Here is an 18,907-nt window from a genome sequence, read left to right as displayed (position 1 = left end):
GGCCGCGCCGTGCCGTCGTGCCGGCCGGGCCGTGCCACCACCGTGCCTCGTGCCGGGGGTATGGCCCAAGGCACGGCCCGCGGGCCGTCGGGCCGGCCCGAAGGCACGGCGGGCCACCGGGCCAAGGTCGTGCCAGGCCAGTAGCAGGTCTATATTTTCTTTTTTTTGTTTAGAATTAGCAAGCCACATTTCTTAACAGGCCAATTAGAATGGATGGATGAGCCAACAGACCTATATTTTTTTTTTAGAATTAAAAAGCTATATTTTTTTACTGGGATATTAAACATCGGGCCGTCGGGCCGTGCCTGAGCCGTGCCACGGGCCACGGTGGCGGCCCAAGCACGGCCCGGTGCGTCGGGCCGTGCCGGCCCGGGCCCGGTAGTAGTCGGGCCGTGCCGTGCCTGGGCCAAAGTAGGTCTGTTTGATTTTGTCGTTGAGCTTAATCTAATTTTTCTTCTAAAAATCTAAAATCAGATATCGTACCCTTAAAATCTCAAAATCATTTGAATCACATCCATGCCCTAGTTTAGAGTAGTTTTGAGGAAATCAATTAGATATTGGATAAGGTCTAAAAAGACCACATTAAATTATCTAAACTTCTAAAAATATCGATAAAAAACTAAAGATAGATTAGGATTCAAAAAATCCAAATAAAACATTTATATCTCATAAAAATGTCTCTAAAATATTTTAAAAATTTTGATTTAGCCCCAGAACAATGAAAAAGTGTCTAGAAAAATCTAAATAAAATACCAAAACATTCTAATTGATGTTTAAATGCATTTTTAAAACTTCCACAACAAAAATAAGATGCAACCAGCATGTATACATTCAACATTAATGTATGTCATATCCATATTGCTTGCATCTCATATTTTGTCATGGAAAGTTTCTATAAAACACATTTAGACATTGATCAGAATGTTTTAGATTTTTAAATAATTTTGGATATTTTTCCAGTTTTCTTAGTGTTAAATCTAATTCTTGAAAGTTTTTAGAGATATGTCACAAGTTCTTGGTTTCTCACGCCGAAGCCCTGCGCAACCGAAGCAATGATGCTGATAATTGATCTTGCCGCCGAGTCGCTGACCTAGGGAAAAGCTCAAATCAGGAGAACGTAGTCCACATCCCCCCCCCCCCACCCAACACACACACACAAGGCGTATTTAGATGCCTTCAAAATTCTAAAAGTTTACAAAATTCTCTGTCACATCGAATATTTAGACATATGTATGAAAGCATTAAATATAGATTAAAAAATAACTAATTATATAGTTTATCTGTAAATCACGAGACGAATCTTGAGTCTAGTTAGTCTATGATTGGATAATTATCAAATACAAATGAAAGCGCTACAGTATCCAAATTTCAAAAGTTTTTGGATCTAAACAAAGGCCTTGTTTAGTTTCCAAAAAAAATCAAGATTATCTGTCACATCAATTTTTTTGACGCATGTATAGAACACTAAATATATATAAAAGAAATAATTAATTGCACGGATTGCCTGTAATTTGTGAGACGAATCTTTTGAGCCTAGTTAGTCTATGATTAGACAACAATTATTAAATACAAACGAAAGTACTACAGTAGCCAAAGCCAAAATTTTCCCCAACTAAACAAGACTTTAGGCCAAAACCACACATACTTGGGCCTTGTTTAGTTGTAAAAAGTTTTTAGATTTTAACATTGTAACACTTTCATTTGTATTTGACAATTATTGTCCAACTATAGGCTCAAAAGATTCGTCTCTAAATTACAGACAAACTATGTAATTAGTTTTTGTTTTCGTCTATATTTAGTGCTCTATGCACGTGCCACAAGATTTGATGTGACGGGAATCTTGAAAAGTTTTTGAATTTTGGGGTGAACTTGTTTAGTTCGCGAAAATTTTTAGTTTTAGCTGACGTAGCACTTTCATTTGTATTTAAAAATTATTATCTAATCATGAACTAACTAGACTCACAAAATTCGTCTCGTAAATTACAAATAAACTGTATAATTAGTTTTTATTTTCATCTATATTTAATATTTCATACACGTGTTCAAAGATTCGATGTAACGAAGAATCTTTAAAATTTTTGGAACTAAACCCAGCCAGCCACAGACACACAAAGTCAGCCCCATAACCGCGGCGGATACGCGTGTCAGCCGGCCGAATTTGGCAAGCCTCACATGGAATCTGCGACGAAATAAGGAGGTTGACTTGACATTTGTAGAACCTTACGAGGCACGCATCAGTGATACTCGAGTGAAAGGCGATAGAACTGATGCAGAAGTTTGGTTGTATTGCTGTGGATTTTTTCAAAGGAAGAAAATTGCGACATAGTAAATTAATTATCTTATTTTTCTACTTCTGAAATGCATTGTGCTTGTGCAACAGAGATCCTTCTGTGAACTTGTTCACTGGACGACTCTGTATACAGCGGTCAACCTTGCGAATACTCCACGTGCCAGAACTGTTAGAACGCGTCAAAACCGTGATCGCCAAGGAAACCAACACGGAAACCATAAACTCAATATATATAGCCTCGAGTCCTAGCTTCGCACCTCACTTGATAAAGTTCACAAGATACCACGATGTTCCAAAGGAAACAAGTTCTGCCTCTGGTTCTCATTTTCATCCTGGCCCTGGCAGCACAAGCCACCACCATCGCTGCGTCCCGGGTCCTGAGAGAGACATCACAGCCACAAAGAGGAAGCTCGGTGTCCTTGACATCCTCGATGCCTGGAGCGTCTGGCTGCACATTTGATCCCAACAATCCTGGAGGAAGATGCCCACACCCATGAGAATCTTCAGACATGTACAGTAGTTATTGACTGTTCTTTTATTCATTTTTCCATTCATTCAATGTTTCTTTTGCACTCCTCTAGAGCTCAGACTGAAGGGAAGATATTTAGACCTCCAGTCAAATTTTGTTTCCTTTTTGTGCAGCAGTTTTGCTTAGTCTGCATGCAGTGTAACATTGTACATAAGACAGTGTACGGCTATTGTTAATATGACAGATGAAATATAATATTTTTTATCAATTCCACTTTTACCATATCTGCTATCACAAGCCTTTTACTCACAAGTAAGTTACACTGCTCTCATGATATCCAGGCTTTAAATTTTAAGAGCAATTTGATTTGCTTATTCAATTTCAGCAGTACCCAATCAAAAAGGCTCAGTTTCAACTCAGGATTTTTAGGGTCATCAAAATAGCAGAAATCATCACATAATAAATTTAGTGGTGCAGTTGTGTAACATTTCCTGATCAGGTAGGACTTAGGAGGCACTGTGTTGCTTTTTGTACTAAAACAAACTCTCCTAATAAAGGGTCAAAGTGAAAGATGAGATTAGGGCTCGTTCGGTTCCCAGGTTTTGGTGGCCTGGAATCATTCCAACCAGAATTCCTTCTGTAATTTATATAGCTATTGTTTACAGGGAATGATTCCGGTTGAGAACCACCATAACCGAACAGCCCTAAATGTGAAGAATAATTACATGGTCAATTAAGATGTTCTTATTTCATAAAATCTTACCATGTCATGGAATCTTTAGAACATAGTTGGAGGGACATTACCATATTTTGTGCAGTCTCTCCGAAGTAATGAACTTCAAGCCTTCAACAATTTCCCCTTTTTCTGTATCTGTCCCAGAACAGGAACGAATTACAGGTGTAGATAGAGGATCAGCAACTGTAACAACAGGTTCATAAATACAATTAACTGATATACAGTGCCATTCAACATACATACGAAGCTTTGTCAAATAGATTCCTTGTAAGATTATTATTAAAAAAAAAACTAATGACCAAATTGAAGCACTAGGACCTAGCCGAAAGGCAGCTTAGTTTGTAAAAGGTAGAATATATGCGGACGGAACACATATCTGCTGGTGCTGGTTGAGAATAGTACCTGTGAGGTTAAGGTTTTCTAGACTTCTTCTGTGCCCAGAAAACAAAAGCATCATTCATGGATCTTAGTGAACAAAGCACTTCCACAACACAAAGTTCATTTGAATGGAACATTTTGTTTCCCTTGGGTTTCCCATAAGACAGAATTTCCTCAGAATTTCACCACATCCCTAAGAAAATCATTATCGTCAGTATGCTGGTACCAGGTCACAAACCTTGTAGAATGGTAAAGCACCAAAACAGGTCAAAGAAAAGAAAAGAACATCAACTAAACATCACCAATTATCACTTCCACACATACTTGTGCAGAAAACAGTTTTTTCTTTTTGCTTGGTCTGAGAAAGGACACATTTGTTGAATCATGCTCAAATATGTAAAGCTGATATCAATTCTAATGGTTGTTCCACTATGACAATAAGTAGAAGAGTTTAAATGCAAACCTTGATGTTCTGATGCTTTATGCTAAAATTTCCTGTGCTCACCTTCGATGCTTCGCAATCTGTGGAGGTGTGATTTTCAAAGACACTGGCAAATGCAAAGCACATGCATTTCTCTTGCTTATGTCCAATAGGGCAGAACTGGCCTCAGAATTTGTCGTCAGGAGCAAACCCTCTATGCATCATCTCATCATGAAGCTGGAATGCCTCCTTCGAGTTGCCAGCTGTAACATGACCATTTATCAGAGACATGTATGTATATCTATCCGGTTCAATTCCACTGGCACCCATTTTCTTGAAAACACGGCCAGCTTCTTCCATATTGCCTTGTTCAGAAAACCCATTTATGATCATATTATATGTGACAGCATCTGGTTGTACCATTTCCTTCTCCATTATATTAAACACATTGAAAGCTCCATGCATGTTTTCTTCTTTTATATAACCATGGATCAGGGTGTTGAAAGTAATCAGATCTGGCAATATGTTATCTTGCATCATCTTTTGCAAAAACTGCTGCCCCTTTTTTACATTACCTGATCGGCAATAACCCTTGATGATGGAATTATAGGTCATGATGTTTGGTAAATTGCCCTTACTGACCATTTCATCCAGAAAACCGAATGCTTCTTCAACTTGTCCCTTCTCACAGTGGCTGTCTATTAGGATGCTGTAGGTAACATGATTGGGAAATATTTCTCGAGCATGCATATCATCCCATAGCTCATTAGCTTTGGCCAGATCACCTTTTCTGCACATTCCATCAATCAAGCTATTGTATGCCACGACATCTGGCCTCAAACGCTGGTGCAACAGTGTGTCAAACAATTGCAATGCTTTCTCAAAATTACCATCCCTACAATACCCATGAATCAAAGTTGTGAAAGTGCATAAATCTGGTGTAACCCCTCTCTCCTTCATCTCATTCAAAAGCTCCTCTGCGTCAAGCAACCTGTGCTGCTTACAGAGCCCATTCAACAGGGTATTGTATGTTACGACATCTGGCAGACATCCAAGGCCAACCATCTCATCCCTAACTCGTAGAGCCTCTGACATTGATCCAGCCCTACAAAACCCACCTATGACCATTGTGTAAATCACACCATCTGGCACCAACCCAAGCCCCTTCATTTCCCTCAAGTATGCTGCCGCATGGTCCATCTTCCCCCTCGTTGAGAATAATCCGATCAGACAGCTAAAGCTGACCACATCTGGTGTAACACCACGCTGTTGCATCTCCTTGTAAAACTTCATCGCCTCCTCAACCTCCCCAACCCTACAAAATCCTCCGATCAAAATATTGAAACTCCGAACATCTGGCGCAACACTGCACTGGTCCATTGCCCTGAACACCTCCTTTGCCTTATCGAATCTCCTGTGCTTACACAACCCCTTCAAAACCGAATTGAAGGTCACAATCCCAGGCTTCAACCCCTTATTAGCCATCGAATCAACCAATGCAATTGCTGCATCCACATCTCCGGCACGGAATCTGGCATCAATCAACACATTATGTGTAACCACATCCGGAAACACGCATCTCTTCTCCATCTCGGAGATGACAGTGTCAGCCTTATCGAACTCTAGGCTTTTACAGTAGCTGTGGACCATGATGTTAAGCGTGTAGGCGTTTACCTCAGAGTCGGACGAGAGGACGAGGCGGTAGGCCTCCTCGGCGAGGTGAGGCCACCCGGCCCGGGAGAGCGCGGCAAGGAGGGCGTTGGACGCGGAGGCGGGGACGGGGACGCGGTGGTCAAGGAGGAGGCGGAAGGCCTCGAAGGCCTCCCGGGGCTTGCGGGACTGGGTGTAGGTGCGGATGAGGAGGTCGAACACCTGCGGCTGTGGGGTGGGGGACGAGGCGAGGAGGGAGGAGACGATCTCGCGTCGGGAGGCACCGCGGCGGCGCGACATGCGGAGGAGGAGGGACTGGCACTCCGAGGCGCGGCCGGCGGCGGCGGCGTCCGTCGCTGCGGCAGCCAGGGCGGCCGTTGAGGGTCTCGCGCCGGTTCCGCCGATGTCTGCGGCGAGAGTTCCGGCCGACCAATTGGTGGCTGCGGCGGCCGCGGGAAGGCGAAAGAGGCGCCGGGGAATCGCCATTAGCGACGGCGACAAGCAGTGGACTCTCCTCTGCTTTGAGATTTGGAAGTGGCTAGAAAATAGGGGATATATAACTTTTTACCATTATTAAGTTTAGCACCTCTCCAAATACCAACTTTAGAATGGTAAATACATTTTTACCATCAGAATCACGAATTCGATACAAATATACCATATTTGCCTTGGTGGCAGTCCATATCAGCTAGCCAGCATGGAGGATGAAGGGAAAAAGACCTCCTTGCCCCTGGCGCCTTGCTCACACAATCAGCATTGCAGTATGTTTTTTTTATATTTTCAGCAAACATAATATCATATAAATGATCACATATAATGAATAAAAAATTAACACATATAAATAATCACATATAATATTCACCACTACAGTGCTGATTGTGCAATCATTTAACTGATAATATTCACATATAATATTCAGCAAACACAAGATCCAATATATGTGTGATCATTTATTTGATCTTGTGTTTGCTGAAAATATGAAAAAAAAAACACTGCAGTGCTGCGTCCTAAGCTCAAGGGAGAGCAAAACGCCAGGGGCAGGGATGTCTTTTCCCCTTCACTCTCTATGCTGGCCAGCTGATGTGGACTGTCACCAAGGCAAATATGGTATATGTGTATCGAATTCGTAGTTCTGGTGGTAAAAATGTATTTATCATTCTAAAGTTGGTATTTGGAGAGGTGTCAAACTTAATAATGGTAAAAAGTTATATACCCAATGAAGGCGTCCCGTGCTCCCCCGCCTTGTCCCTTGTGCAGTTGTGCTCCCCGAACAAAACTCCCTGCGGCAGTGCGGCCGCTCGGAGACGCTCTCCGCCGCCTTGTGCTCGTCGGACGATTCCGAAAGGGCAATTGCGGGCCAGAGAAGTTGGGTCGGAGTCGGAAGCGCGTCGTTTGGCCCTCGTTTGGGGCTGTTTCCTCGCTTTTTTTTTTTCCAGCAGAGGAAGTCGGAGAGGGGTTGCCGATTCGATTCCTAGTCGGTTTGCAGTTAAGCAGCGGCGTCAGCCCTTGAAATACCCAGGTCCGATCGCAGATTTGGCAAGCTCGTACGCCGCCTCAGCCTCGCATTGCCACCACAAAACCGTACTTGCCAACTACTTGCCGACGCGAATCCCTGCCGTGCCTGCGTCCTCGTCGATCGAAGCCGCCGCATGACGACGCCGGCGACGGTGAGCTTCGGTGCTCCTGGTCCTCGTCCTGGCGCTGCTGCAGTCCAGGCCCAGGGCGGGAGACCACCCGCGGCGCCTCAGCTACCAGGCGGCGGCGTGCCGCGTCCGCCGCGTCTCCAGTACACCGGGGTGACACGAGGCCCGAGCGGCGGCGGTGTGCCGCGTCCGCCGCGTCTCCAGTACACCGGGGTGTCACGAGGCCCGAGCGGCGGCGGGTGGATGGCGCGCGTGCTGGTGGACCCGGAGCGGGGCTCGTGCCGCGCCGTCGGGCCGTTCCCGGACCCGCACGCGGCGGCGCTGGCGCACGACCGCGTGGCGATCGCGTACCTGGGCGACAGGGCGCGGCCCAACTTCCCGCCGGCGTTCCACCCCATCGAGCAGCGGTTCCTGCGGCTGTGCCGGGAGCGGGAGGGCCAGATCGACGTGTGCGCGCTGGTGGCGGACCCCGGCACGTACGAGGCCCGGTACGCGACGTTCCTGAGGTCGGTGCTGCGGCTGAAGCAATGGGGAGACTTCAAGGGCCTCATCGTCGAGTTCTTCATCAGCCGCGCCTCCGAGATCGGGGACGATATCCTCAAGGAGGGCGGGGAGAGGCTGGAGGCCAGGTTCGTGGAGATGCACCGGAACAAAGCCGTGGACCCGAAGTGGCGCGCCTCGTACATCCGCAGAGTCTTGCAGGAGCAGAAGAACCAGCAGCAGGTCGCCGCCGCCGTGCAACCACAGCAGCAGCGCTGGGGCGGCAGTGCCACCGCCGTGCCCGTGCACCCCCAGCAGCAGCTGTTTGTGGCGTGAACAGAGAAAACTGAGTGTTTGAGAGTTTTTCCACTTTTATGTGCCGTCCTTGTGTAAGGTTCGCCATCAAATTACTTGAATCACGTGTCTGTATTTGTATTAAACTGTGAATGTACTACTCCATATTGTTATTATATACTACCTCCTCAGTGAAAGAATGCAATCATGGATGTGTAGTCAAAGTAGTTTAAATCTCTACAACTAAAAAGACTCAGATGATATCGTCATACCGTATCATCGGCCTGCCTCACCCGCACTGCCCTTCCTCTCCCGTCCAGCTCCACCACGAAGCTCTCCTACCACTTCCTCTCTGCGCGCGATAACCGCCGCGCAGCTCCCCCACGCAGCTCCCCTAACCCTTCCTCTCCTCGATTGCTGCCGTCGCCGCCGCCGGACGGCGCTATCCGCCGCGCAGCTTCCCCACGCACCTCCCGTATCCTTCCCTTTCTGCGCGCTCTGCCGTCGCGGCCGCCGGACGCACGCCGGGCTGCCCCACGGTTCAGGTCAATCCGCTCCTTCGTCGTGCTCATCCACGCCCTCACGCCGCCGCACCGCCTGGAGGGCGCACCGGTGACCAATCCGCGCCTGCACCGAAGCCTCGAACCCGTCGTCCGCACGCTGCCGTCGGCGACAGCTGCGTCCGCGCGAGCCTCGTCCTCGAGCGCCGCCCGTGACCGCTGTGATCTCGGTCGGCTGCCGTCCGCACGAGCCCCGTCTCGACCGGCCGCCGTCCGTCCGCGCGCGCCGCCCTCGGCTCTGCTGGACACCAGCCACGCTGGGCTACCTGCTGGTGAAGGAACGGTCGAATCCGGCCAAGGAACGACAACGGCGGTGAAGGAACGGCCGGACCGGTGAAGGGACAACTAGATGCGACGAAGGGAGGAGGAAATCTAGTGCTTGTTCACTTGATGAGGACACGGAGGCAGCAGGTCCGGTGCTGGAGTGAGCACACGTGGAGGTCACGGTAGTGGAACTTGGATTTGTGGCAGAAAGACTCCTCTCCTACACCGATGATCTCGATGGCACCCTTGATGTCAGCATCGACCTGATGTCAACACGCAGGTCAGTGCCTGAGAACGGTGGTGAACACCCCTATGACGGCGGTGGCGACGGGCGGCAAGGCAGGAGGGAAGGTGTCCTTCAAGATCATCCTCACCTTCGACCCCAAGTTCCCTTTCAAAATGTGAGTACCACCAGATCGATCGATCACTATGGCTGTCTGGATGCCTCTGGCTTTTGCTCCCTGATCTGCGATTAACCTGACCCGATCTGCGATTTAACTATTCCACCTGCAGCATGTCCACCTGCCGCAGTCCAATTACCTCAAGATGCTGCTCCAACATTATTCGCTTTGCTTGTTGGATTTCATTATTCTCTCCAACATATAGCAAGTAGCATATGTTGTATACATGGCGTAGAACTCATGCTTAATTTTCCATTGTCTAATTATATATAGCAACTTGTATGAGCACTGCAGTAGATGGGGCTGCAAATTGATTGCCAAATACAGTCGAATCAACTATAATTAATATAATGTTCACATTGTTATGTATATATGATGCTCATGACTACAAGGTTGTACCCATATATGATTATTATGCTTTCAAGTCACAACCGTTAGGAAACCTGAATCTTACTGCAAAGGAAACAACATGTATTGTCCATTCATTTTATTACTGAACCACAACCACTGATAAAAGCTTTCATTTGCAAACTGTAGTGCGTTTCCTACTTGATGCAGCTAAATTCTGTGGTGAATTTGAGAGACTAAAGGTTGTTCTAAAGGAGGTGGCTGCATCTTATGGGAAAATCGTCTTGTTCGTTGATGAGATCCATACAATTGTTGGTGTAGGTCTGTACTTCTAATTTTTGTCTGCATTTCAGCTATTTACAATTTTTTATGGTACTGAGCATACATCTATACATTTGAAAATATTTAATCAAAACTTTATGTTAGTAATTAGAAAGATCTACAACAGTGCCTAATATCACCTCATGCTCCTCAGATAGAGTTTGAAGGCAACTCTGTCAAAACACGAAAAAAAAGACTATGAAACCATGATGTCTTAGTTAAGATCTTGGAAGCTTTCCGAAAGAATATTAGGCACAACCAAGTCTTCTTGTTGCATCTTAAGCTATGATCTGTTAATATTGTGGAACCATTTCAATCTGATGATTTCTTAGAATAATGGATTACATATTCAGGCACTCAAAACAGTAGCGGTTGCTCTTTAATACTGTGTCTGTAAAATCGATAATGAGGGATGATCTGTTTTTTTGTATTTTATTGTCTGACAGAAATGGATGCTTTGAGAGAAGATGTTTTTTTTGTATTTTGGAGGAGGCAGCAAAGTGAAGCCATGCCGAAGAGATGCACAACCTATGGCCATTTCGCTAAAATTTCAAGAGTTTTTTTTTATCGTCATGTTCTATTTTCTTCTCCGTGTGAGTACTAAATATTGTGCATGGTTTGGTTGCATTTTAGACACAGAGGAGGAACAAGATCATGAGAAGATAAAGGTGCTGCAGTGTTTCAGTCTTGATGTTTTTTCCAAGCACAGACTGACAAGGAATCCACGTGGTATGTTGCAGTGTGGCATCGAGCCACCATCCCACCGAGGAGGCAGGAGCGCCGAGCAGCGAACAACAGAATAGTAGCAGCCGAGCAGGTTTGAATACTCTGAGTCTCTGATCGATTGCTGCACCAACTATGAATCGATTAGCATCCTGAACTCTTTGTAGTGCCATTGCAGATGTATACACGCATGCACGTCCTTTTGATTGCCTCTATAGTCTGTAAGCTTGGCTGCTTGGCTCTGTGGTCTTGGATCCTCCTCTTCAGGCAGCCAGGTTCTATCTAATTCGATTTGGTAGTTAACTTTTCTAGCTAATGGTTGTTAGTTGTTGTGAAGTATATGTGTGATGCGTGGCATTTGAAGTTTCAAACGTGATGTGCCACAACGCAAAAAGGACTAAGAATTGAACATTAAATTTTGTTCAGAAAAAGAGGAAATAGTCAACGAGTGAATAGGAAACAACAATATACTTAGATTACTTTACTAACTTTTGTATCTCTGGATCTGATGGCTTCAGAATTATGAGAAACTAACTATTGCCTTATTTGCGACTTTTTGATAGAAAAACAGTTGGAAGAACTTATTCTCATATATATACGGTATGGATTTCTCTATCTCAGTTACATATATTGATCCTGACAAATGTAAGATTAAACAGGTTTTGATTTTCGTTGAGTATTTCCTTTCCTTCTCTTGTGTACTCTTGACAATTTATTTAGTGTGTCTTGCAGTTGAGACGGATCTACAAACTGGAGCACAGTATAAATATGTGGTGTGGTTGTTGCTTCTATCTCGTATTTCCACTTGTATGTTATTTTCCTCATTTTTTTTGTTCCGTATGCCGTTCCTATCTTCCTTTTAGATTGAGTTTCTTCCAATCAATAGAGAAGCCTACGATACCGCATTATCCGTGATTGTATTGATTTCATAAACTTTGATTTTTAGAGTATGTAATTTTAATACTAGAATTTAATTGTATAGTATTGTTATCTTATCATGCGATCCAGGTGTTTTGAGTATAAAAATTTTATTGTCCCGTAGCAACGCACGGGCACGCTACCTAGTGTGACCAAAATATAGTAAATATTATTAACATTTGGGAACAGGCTCTATAAAGATTTTTTTATGAAAATATATTCTGTAACTAATCTAATGATATTTATTTTGTATTATAAATGTTTGTATATTTTTTTATAAACTAAGTTAAGATTTACTTCATTTGACTTCTCAACGAAACGAGAATTGTATTATTTTGTGAAGGGTACTTACGAATGAGAACTGACGTCTGCTTGGTCATTTGCTTAAATTTACAGTGTCCTGCCCGAGCCTACCTTTGTTACCTTTCGTTGTCACGCAACGAGTGTGCTCATGGCACGCATCACGCATGTCACACATTGACACTTGATTGGCCGCGTTGTATTGGTTAGAAAACAAAATATTAGAGCGAAAAGAATTGGAAAAAAAAAAGGTCTTGAGTTGCTAATAATTTGGGGGGAGAGGCTACATCTGCTCTGTCACAACTGTCACAACTCACAAACAACGCCCCGCGCCACCCAACTCTTCTCACTTCCCCACCGAGCATCACGGGACGGCTTGCTTCAGGTTCATCGCCTCTCCCCCCAAATGCTGCATGCACTCTTTTATTTGCATTTCTGTATCCAATACATGTGTTTTTGTGCAAAGCGCAACCGGTTTGTTTGGGGATTGTTCTGATTGAACTCCATTTTCCATGTGAAAATCGCGACCTTGTGTGCCACTGGATGAAGGAGTTTTGTTTGTTTGAGATCAAAATTGTACTCATCTCTTTCCCCGTACACGAATTCGTCGCTCGCTGCTTCTGCTTGGGTACCTTCTACATTGCATTGCGATAGAACTAGACGTTCACTGCAGCGAAGACGAAGTCAGGGTTCCCTCTCTCTTTGGCTTCCGGGCGGGGGAGGGGGAGGCTGCCAAGCGCTAGCAAAGGTCGGGAGCAGCCGGCGGCGGCCCGACGGGTCACTCACCTTCGTCTTCGTCTTCCCTGCCGTTATGGCCCGCCGAGCCTAGCAGCTAGCGGCACCCCGTTGCAAGGATGGGCGCAGATTCAGTAACTTTGCTTCGGCAAGTCAGGCTGTAGGATGCGATCAAAATGGTCGGGATTGTTTACATTTTCTAACCAAACAAGGATCTCTACCACTCATGCATTTACTTCATCCTTTCCATTTCCTGTTTGGGGTTCAGGTGCTGATCTATTAACTTCAGTCTGCTAGTCAGTGCGTAATTCGGCACTTCCATGACTAAGACTTCCTTCCTAAACTAGAATAGCCGTGCGGGGAACTGAAATGCATAAATCATTGGTCCCTGATGATTTTTACCTGTTTCACGAATTGATGGTCGCATCAATATTTCTTTTGCTTGATATTGTTCACAATTATCACATTCTTGATGGCATCATATTCCTGATTTGTAATTTCCCTTTCACCATGAATTTAAGAGGTGATTATTTGTCTGACAAATATACAAGGTGGGTGGCTGACACAATTAGGAGTAATACCAAAGGCATTTTCTGTTTAATATTTAACATACTTGCACTATGTGCCTAAAGCATTTACTGTTTTTGTTTTTCTGAAGGATGGGTTCTGCTGGCCAGAAAAGGCAGAAACTTGGCAGTGAGCACACTAGCTCACCAGGGACCCAGTCCCAGTCAAACATCTTCCTTGCTAATAAACGTCTTCGTCTTCAATTTCTTGAGCAAGTCAATGAGTTGAAGGCTTGGAGTGTCACCAAAGATCTCAAGGCAATCACTGCCAAACGGCGTGAACTTTTTGGCATCATAGAAAGGCTACGACAAGTACCTATTGAACAGCTTTATTCCAGTCCATTTCCCAAACCATCAGATGCAAGACTAGATAACTTTGGAAAAATGGAGAGCAGTTATAATCCAGATAATGTTATCAACTTGGATGCAGACGAAGAAAATGTTGAATATCACACCCAAGTTAATGCAGGCAACACTGAGGCTGATTCAACAGCTTCCGCAGATGATTCAGGCGACAAGGACAGGGTTAAATCCTTTGGTGATGAGAATTCATCTTCTAATCGAAATGATAATTACATCCAACAGAACCCGCTGCTCGAGCACCCTGTAGGACATCAGGAAATCACCAGGCCGGACAATTGCAATAGCAGTACTGAACCACAGGCTTTAGTTAAGCAAGTGAAGGACGCCATGGACAATGACAATGTTTCTGCTGAAGTGCGTTCAGCTTGCCATGAATGCACACTGTTTTTACAGGAAAATTGAAGTTGTACATAATTTGTAGTAGATGAGGATACTGCACATTCATGGTTTCCTTAATCAGCCAAACGATTTACATGTTCTAGTATTTAGTAAATTAAATTGTGTTGAATGCATCCATTGCTAACTTCTTGTCATTCTGTTTCAAGGCCAAAAAGATTGTTCTATTTGACTGCCACAGTACTTCTGAGCAGCAGCCATTGATGAAGCAAGCACGTGGAAACATAAAGACTAATACTGAGGTGTGCTTTTTCTTCATATAAATATGAGGGTTTTTTCTCGGGGAAAAAAAGAAAAGAGGTTTACTTAGCTTCTAGCCATGATATGTTAATCACTATGGTTTATAATAAATTAGAGAGCTACAACTAATTTTGTGCCTAAAAACTGGACACTATCATTCCTAAGTAGTGTAACAACTACAAGTCGCTACTCATTGACCAAGTAATGCATGTATTGGTAATGTAATGTTTCTCAAAGCAACTGAATGTTGCCTTTTCTGTAAAGTTGTTATATTCTTTATCCGATAGATCTATATAACATATATTCCTGATTTTGCTATATGGGGACACAAAATTCATGTGTACTTTCTGCATCTTCTTCTTCACATAGTATATGACTAATCAAGCTAAAAAATCATGACCTGCATGATATAGTGTTGATTCTTTATAAACTGAAGTTTAAAGGGTGATAAATTCAGCCATTTCCACCCAATAATGTTCACCCTTTTCATTTGAACAGAATGGTCTTAAAGAGAAAGGAAAGATTGGAGGAACCATAGCGAAACATGTTGGTTCTTACGAAGTATCTTGTGAAATTCTACAAAATGAACCACACAGCAACGAGGGCAATCACCATGATAATGGTAGCCCGGTTGGTGAGCTTGATGATCTGTGGATAGGCATGTCGGTTGCACTTGCATGTTCAGAGGTACTCAAATCTAAAATCAGTCTTTTTTTTGTAACAATATCAAGTTAGGCCGTTCAAAAAAAAAAATCAAGTTAGGATTCTAGGTTTATGATAGGCAACCTCAGTACGTAGCTCTCAGTTTTCTTTGTGAATTACTTAGTTGCAATTTCATATCCACTTGTTGGTTCCCATGTCCACAATGAGGAATTTGTTTTCACTAGATGAGTCCCTTTAGTCCAATCTTACTCACCCTTTTTTATCCTTTGACTCTCTTTTTGACATTTTACCATCACAGCAGTACTGGATTATTTTTATCAGTACCGTTACATTTTGCTTACTTTGTGATTTGCTATTAATTGTTTTTTTCTGTGACTTGATTCTAACTCCATTTATTTCAGAAGAACAATCAAGTTAATCTGAGTATAGTTCCATTTGTGAGTAACTCTGAGGAAACAGAGGATGCATGTAACCATGACTTCCTATTGAAAGATGATTTGGGCATGGTGTGCCGTATTTGTGGTCTGATCCAGCAGCGCATCGATAAAATTTTTGAGCATTCATGGAAAAAGGTATAGAATTTCTGGTCTAAAATAGTTTAATCAATTCCCTTGTTGTCAGAATGCTTCAATTACTGAGTCTCAAGATCATATTATTATACTATTTCAATCTTGGCCTCCTGCTAATCACATCATTACCGATTGATATTTAATACAATAATTAGTGATTTTGTTTAGCGTTTATCTTGATAATTGCCTATTTCATAAAGCATCATTTTTTACTCTGTTTCTTAAGTCATTTGAAATTTTATGGAGAAATTGATCTGTACATAATTACATACACTAAAATGATGTCATGGCATCACATAGAAAAAATGGAGCTAGTTTTATTTCTAATGAACAATTCCCTCCAACAGTTTCTCAAAATATGGTTCAGGGAAATTATATGTCCTTTCATCTACTCTACCAGTTACTACTTACCAATTACTGTGCAGTTTTGCCAGAGTTTGTTCATATGTTTGACAACTTGGCATAACTCGGAAGTTGTCTTATTGATCAAACACGCATTTTCACGCTGTTCCAAAAACTATGTTTATAATGTATTTCTGAATGAAAGCAAAACATAGACAGAACTTAAACTCTGTTTTCCAACATCAAGTCATACTCAATTTCTCATTTGCAAAACTTTTTTCAAATTTTACGTTGAATGCAGTTAGTTCTGTTTCTTGAATCCCTAGTTTTCCACTCTTTTTTGTGAGTTAGCACATCCCATTTCTCATCTTTTTTTTGTTCTTGCATGCACCAGCGCAATCAAGCGTACAGATCGTACCCAATAAAACAAAGAAACTCTGGTGATCCAGATGCAACTATGAATGCTCTAGGAACTATTTTAAGTGTTGCCCCTGATACTCTGTCATTGCATCCTCAACATTCAGAACAGATGAAACCTCACCAAGTGGAGGGTTTCAATTTCTTGATTAAGAATCTGGCAGATGAGGACAACCCAGGAGGGTGTATTCTAGCACATGCGCCTGGTTCTGGAAAGACATTTCTGCTGATTAGTTTTGTCCACAGCTTTCTGGCCAGGTACCCTGCTGGGAGACCATTGATTATGCTTCCAAAGGGTATACTGGGAACATGGAAAAGTGAATTTCTCTGTTGGCAAGTTGAAAACATTCCTTTGTATGATTTTTACTCCTCCAAAGCTAGTAGCCGACCTGAGCAGCTGAAAGTTCTGAAATTGTGGGAAGAAAGCAAAAGCATATTGCTGCTTGGCTATCAACAATTTGCACATATAATTTCTGACAACTCTTCTGATAGAGAAACCATAATGTGCAAAGAGAAGCTGCTGAGGGTCCCAAGCCTTGTAATTCTAGATGAAGGCCACACCTCGAGAAATGACCAAACAGACCTGCTCAATGCACTTGAAACTATTCGAACTCCTCGAAAAGTGGTGCTCTCAGGGACCCTGTTTCAAAACCACGTAAGTGAGGTCTTCAATATTTTGAATCTTGTCCGACCCAGATTCTTGAAGATGCAGAGATCACGTGCAATCATGAAGAGTATACTGACTAAGTTGGACATGTCAGGGATGGCTATACGATCGAAAATGATATCAGAAAAGGTTTTCTTTGAATTGATTGAGGAGAATCTTCAAAAGGATTCCAAAACAATGAGGGTGATGATTATCCAGAATCTACGTAAGCTAACTGAAAATATTCTCCACTACTACCAAGGTGAGATCTTGAAGGAGCTACCTGGACTCGTGGATTTCACAGTTTTGCTAAATATGAGTAGCAAACAGGAAGATATCATCAAAGGTTTGGCAGGACTTAAAAGATTTGAAGCACATGCAAAATGCAATGCTGTTTCACTTCATCCGTGCTTAAAGGATGTCAAGATTGTTGACAAGAAAAATAGGAACATCAATAAAAGGATGATGGATTCAATAGTATGTGGAATTGATATCAGTGATGGGGTGAAGGCAAAGTTCATACACAATCTGTTGTCACTTTCAGAAGCTGCAGGAGAGAAGGTACTTGTGTTCAGCCAGTATGTTCGCTCTCTTCATTTCTTGGAAACGTTGTTCACCAAAATGAAAGGATGGAAACCAGGAGTTAACACTTTCCTCATGGATGGCAGTTCAACTCAAGAGCAGCGAGAGCAAGCAATTGAGAGGTTTAACAACTCACCTAAAGCTAAAGTCTTCTTTGGTTCCATCAAGGCTTGTGGGGAGGGAATCTCCCTCGTTGGTGCATCCCGCATTGTCATTTTGGATGTTCATGAGAATCCTGCTGTGATGCGCCAGGCAATCGGACGGGCATTCAGACCGGGGCAGTCTAAAGTTGTGTACTGTTACCGCCTTGTTGCTTCTGGCTCGTCAGAGGAGGAGGATCACTACATCGCCTTCAAGAAAGAGCGAGTGTCGAAGCTGTGGTTCGAGTGGGATGAGCTCTGTAGCAATGAGGATTTTGAGCTGGCCAAGGTTGATGTTTCAGACTGCAAGGACATGTTCCTTGAAAGCCCTGCGCTACAAGAAGACATCAAATCCCTATTTAAGAGGTACGTCTTGATGGTCAATATGGATCTAATTAGACTTTTTGCTATCTGCTAGTATAAGGCTGGAGTTCTGGACATATTAATGAGCACGCCAGCTTCCGCTTTGTTATGCAGGTGAATGTGGTATGTGAGCATTGATGCTGACAGTGTGGCAAGTGACTCTACAGTACAGTTGACTAAATGTTGGACAGTAGAACGAACGAACAAAGGTAGGAAAGTAAAGTGAAGCATTACAGAAGTGTTAGGCAAATCCGGTGCGGTGTGTGTTTGTATAAAGCTGTACAAATATATTGTAGTACAAGCGTTATCACTAACTAATGTAAGAAGCAACTGCTTTTGGTTGAAATCTTGTGTTTGTGAAATGTGACCATAGGTTTATCGACATATTGGTTATATTGTATTTGTATGTTGAATTACTGGACACATGAACAGCTGCAGTTGTGCAAGTACTATATTTCTGTGCTGCCAGTTTGTGATGAATGAACATTCAGGTAGCCATATGGAAAGCTTATAACGTGTGTAGTCTTTCGTCTTTTGAAACCATAATATTGTGTGCTCTATCATCTGGGAAAAAAAGTGTTCTATCCAGTTTGGTTAACAGATTACTGCTACGGCGTGTATCAGTTTAATGCTACATATGGCTGTATAGATCAGCCTCAGCAATCTATTTCCAACTGAAAAGATGCATT

At 43.2% G+C, this 18,907-nt stretch overlaps 3 protein-coding genes across 7 annotated transcripts; 2 read left to right on the top strand and 1 right to left on the bottom strand.

Moving 5' to 3' along the window:
* Positions 2,266-6,540, bottom strand: LOC8059842 (pentatricopeptide repeat-containing protein At5g01110). 5 transcript variants are annotated; one of them, XM_021458810.1, is made up of 4 exons: positions 4,337-6,540; positions 3,898-4,066; positions 3,564-3,630; positions 2,266-2,946 (listed from the first exon to the last, which is right to left on the bottom strand). In XM_021458810.1, the coding sequence occupies exon 1, from the start codon at positions 6,428-6,430 to the stop codon at positions 4,481-4,483; it is 1,950 nt and encodes a 649-aa protein (XP_021314485.1). In that variant the 5' UTR covers positions 6,431-6,540; the 3' UTR covers positions 2,266-2,946; positions 3,564-3,630; positions 3,898-4,066; positions 4,337-4,480. The 5 variants fall into 5 exon arrangements, with proteins under 5 accessions (XP_021314485.1, XP_021314483.1, XP_021314489.1 ...); XM_021458808.1 differs by having other exon boundaries at positions 3,564-3,678; positions 4,379-6,540; XM_021458814.1 differs by having other exon boundaries at positions 2,266-2,761; positions 3,564-3,678; positions 4,379-6,540.
* On the top strand, positions 7,369-11,973 carry LOC8059841. Its single transcript, XM_021458817.1, has 4 exons — positions 7,369-9,586; positions 10,124-10,255; positions 10,702-11,072; positions 11,157-11,973. Exon 1 carries the CDS (start codon positions 7,594-7,596, stop codon positions 8,401-8,403), a length of 810 nt encoding a protein of 269 aa, XP_021314492.1. The 5' UTR covers positions 7,369-7,593; the 3' UTR covers positions 8,404-9,586; positions 10,124-10,255; positions 10,702-11,072; positions 11,157-11,973.
* On the top strand, positions 12,174-18,732 carry LOC8082141 (protein CHROMATIN REMODELING 35). Its single transcript, XM_021458798.1, has 7 exons — positions 12,174-12,581; positions 13,590-14,214; positions 14,406-14,498; positions 14,995-15,183; positions 15,561-15,731; positions 16,465-18,221; positions 18,333-18,732. The coding sequence occupies exons 2-7, from the start codon at positions 13,591-13,593 to the stop codon at positions 18,334-18,336; spliced, it is 2,838 nt and encodes a 945-aa protein (XP_021314473.1). The 5' UTR covers positions 12,174-12,581; position 13,590; the 3' UTR covers positions 18,337-18,732.

The sequence above is a fragment of the Sorghum bicolor genome, chromosome 1 (assembly GCF_000003195.3).
Source record: "Sorghum bicolor cultivar BTx623 chromosome 1, Sorghum_bicolor_NCBIv3, whole genome shotgun sequence".
Taxonomy (NCBI): Eukaryota; Viridiplantae; Streptophyta; class Magnoliopsida; order Poales; family Poaceae; genus Sorghum; species Sorghum bicolor.
The sequence above is the reverse complement of the archived record's forward strand: the minus strand, read 5'-3'. Positions and strand labels throughout refer to the sequence as shown.

What these genes read in the sequence shown, in the direction of transcription:
- LOC8082141 (XM_021458798.1), top strand. Translation starts at nt 13,591, where the DNA reads ATGGGTTCTGCTGGCCAGAAAAGGCAGAAACTTGGCAGTGAGCACACT. An exon ending in ATGACAATGTTTCTGCTGAA is followed by an intron (nt 14,215 to 14,405) that starts GTGCGTTCAGCT and finishes TTCTGTTTCAAG; the next exon opens with GCCAAAAAGATTGTTCTATT. An exon ending in TTGAGCATTCATGGAAAAAG is followed by an intron (nt 15,732 to 16,464) that starts GTATAGAATTTC and finishes TGCATGCACCAG; the next exon opens with CGCAATCAAGCGTACAGATC.
- LOC8059841 (XM_021458817.1), top strand. Translation starts at nt 7,594, where the DNA reads ATGACGACGCCGGCGACGGTGAGCTTCGGTGCTCCTGGTCCTCGTCCT.
- LOC8059842 (XM_021458810.1), bottom strand. Translation starts at nt 6,430, where the DNA reads ATGGCGATTCCCCGGCGCCTCTTTCGCCTTCCCGCGGCCGCCGCAGCC.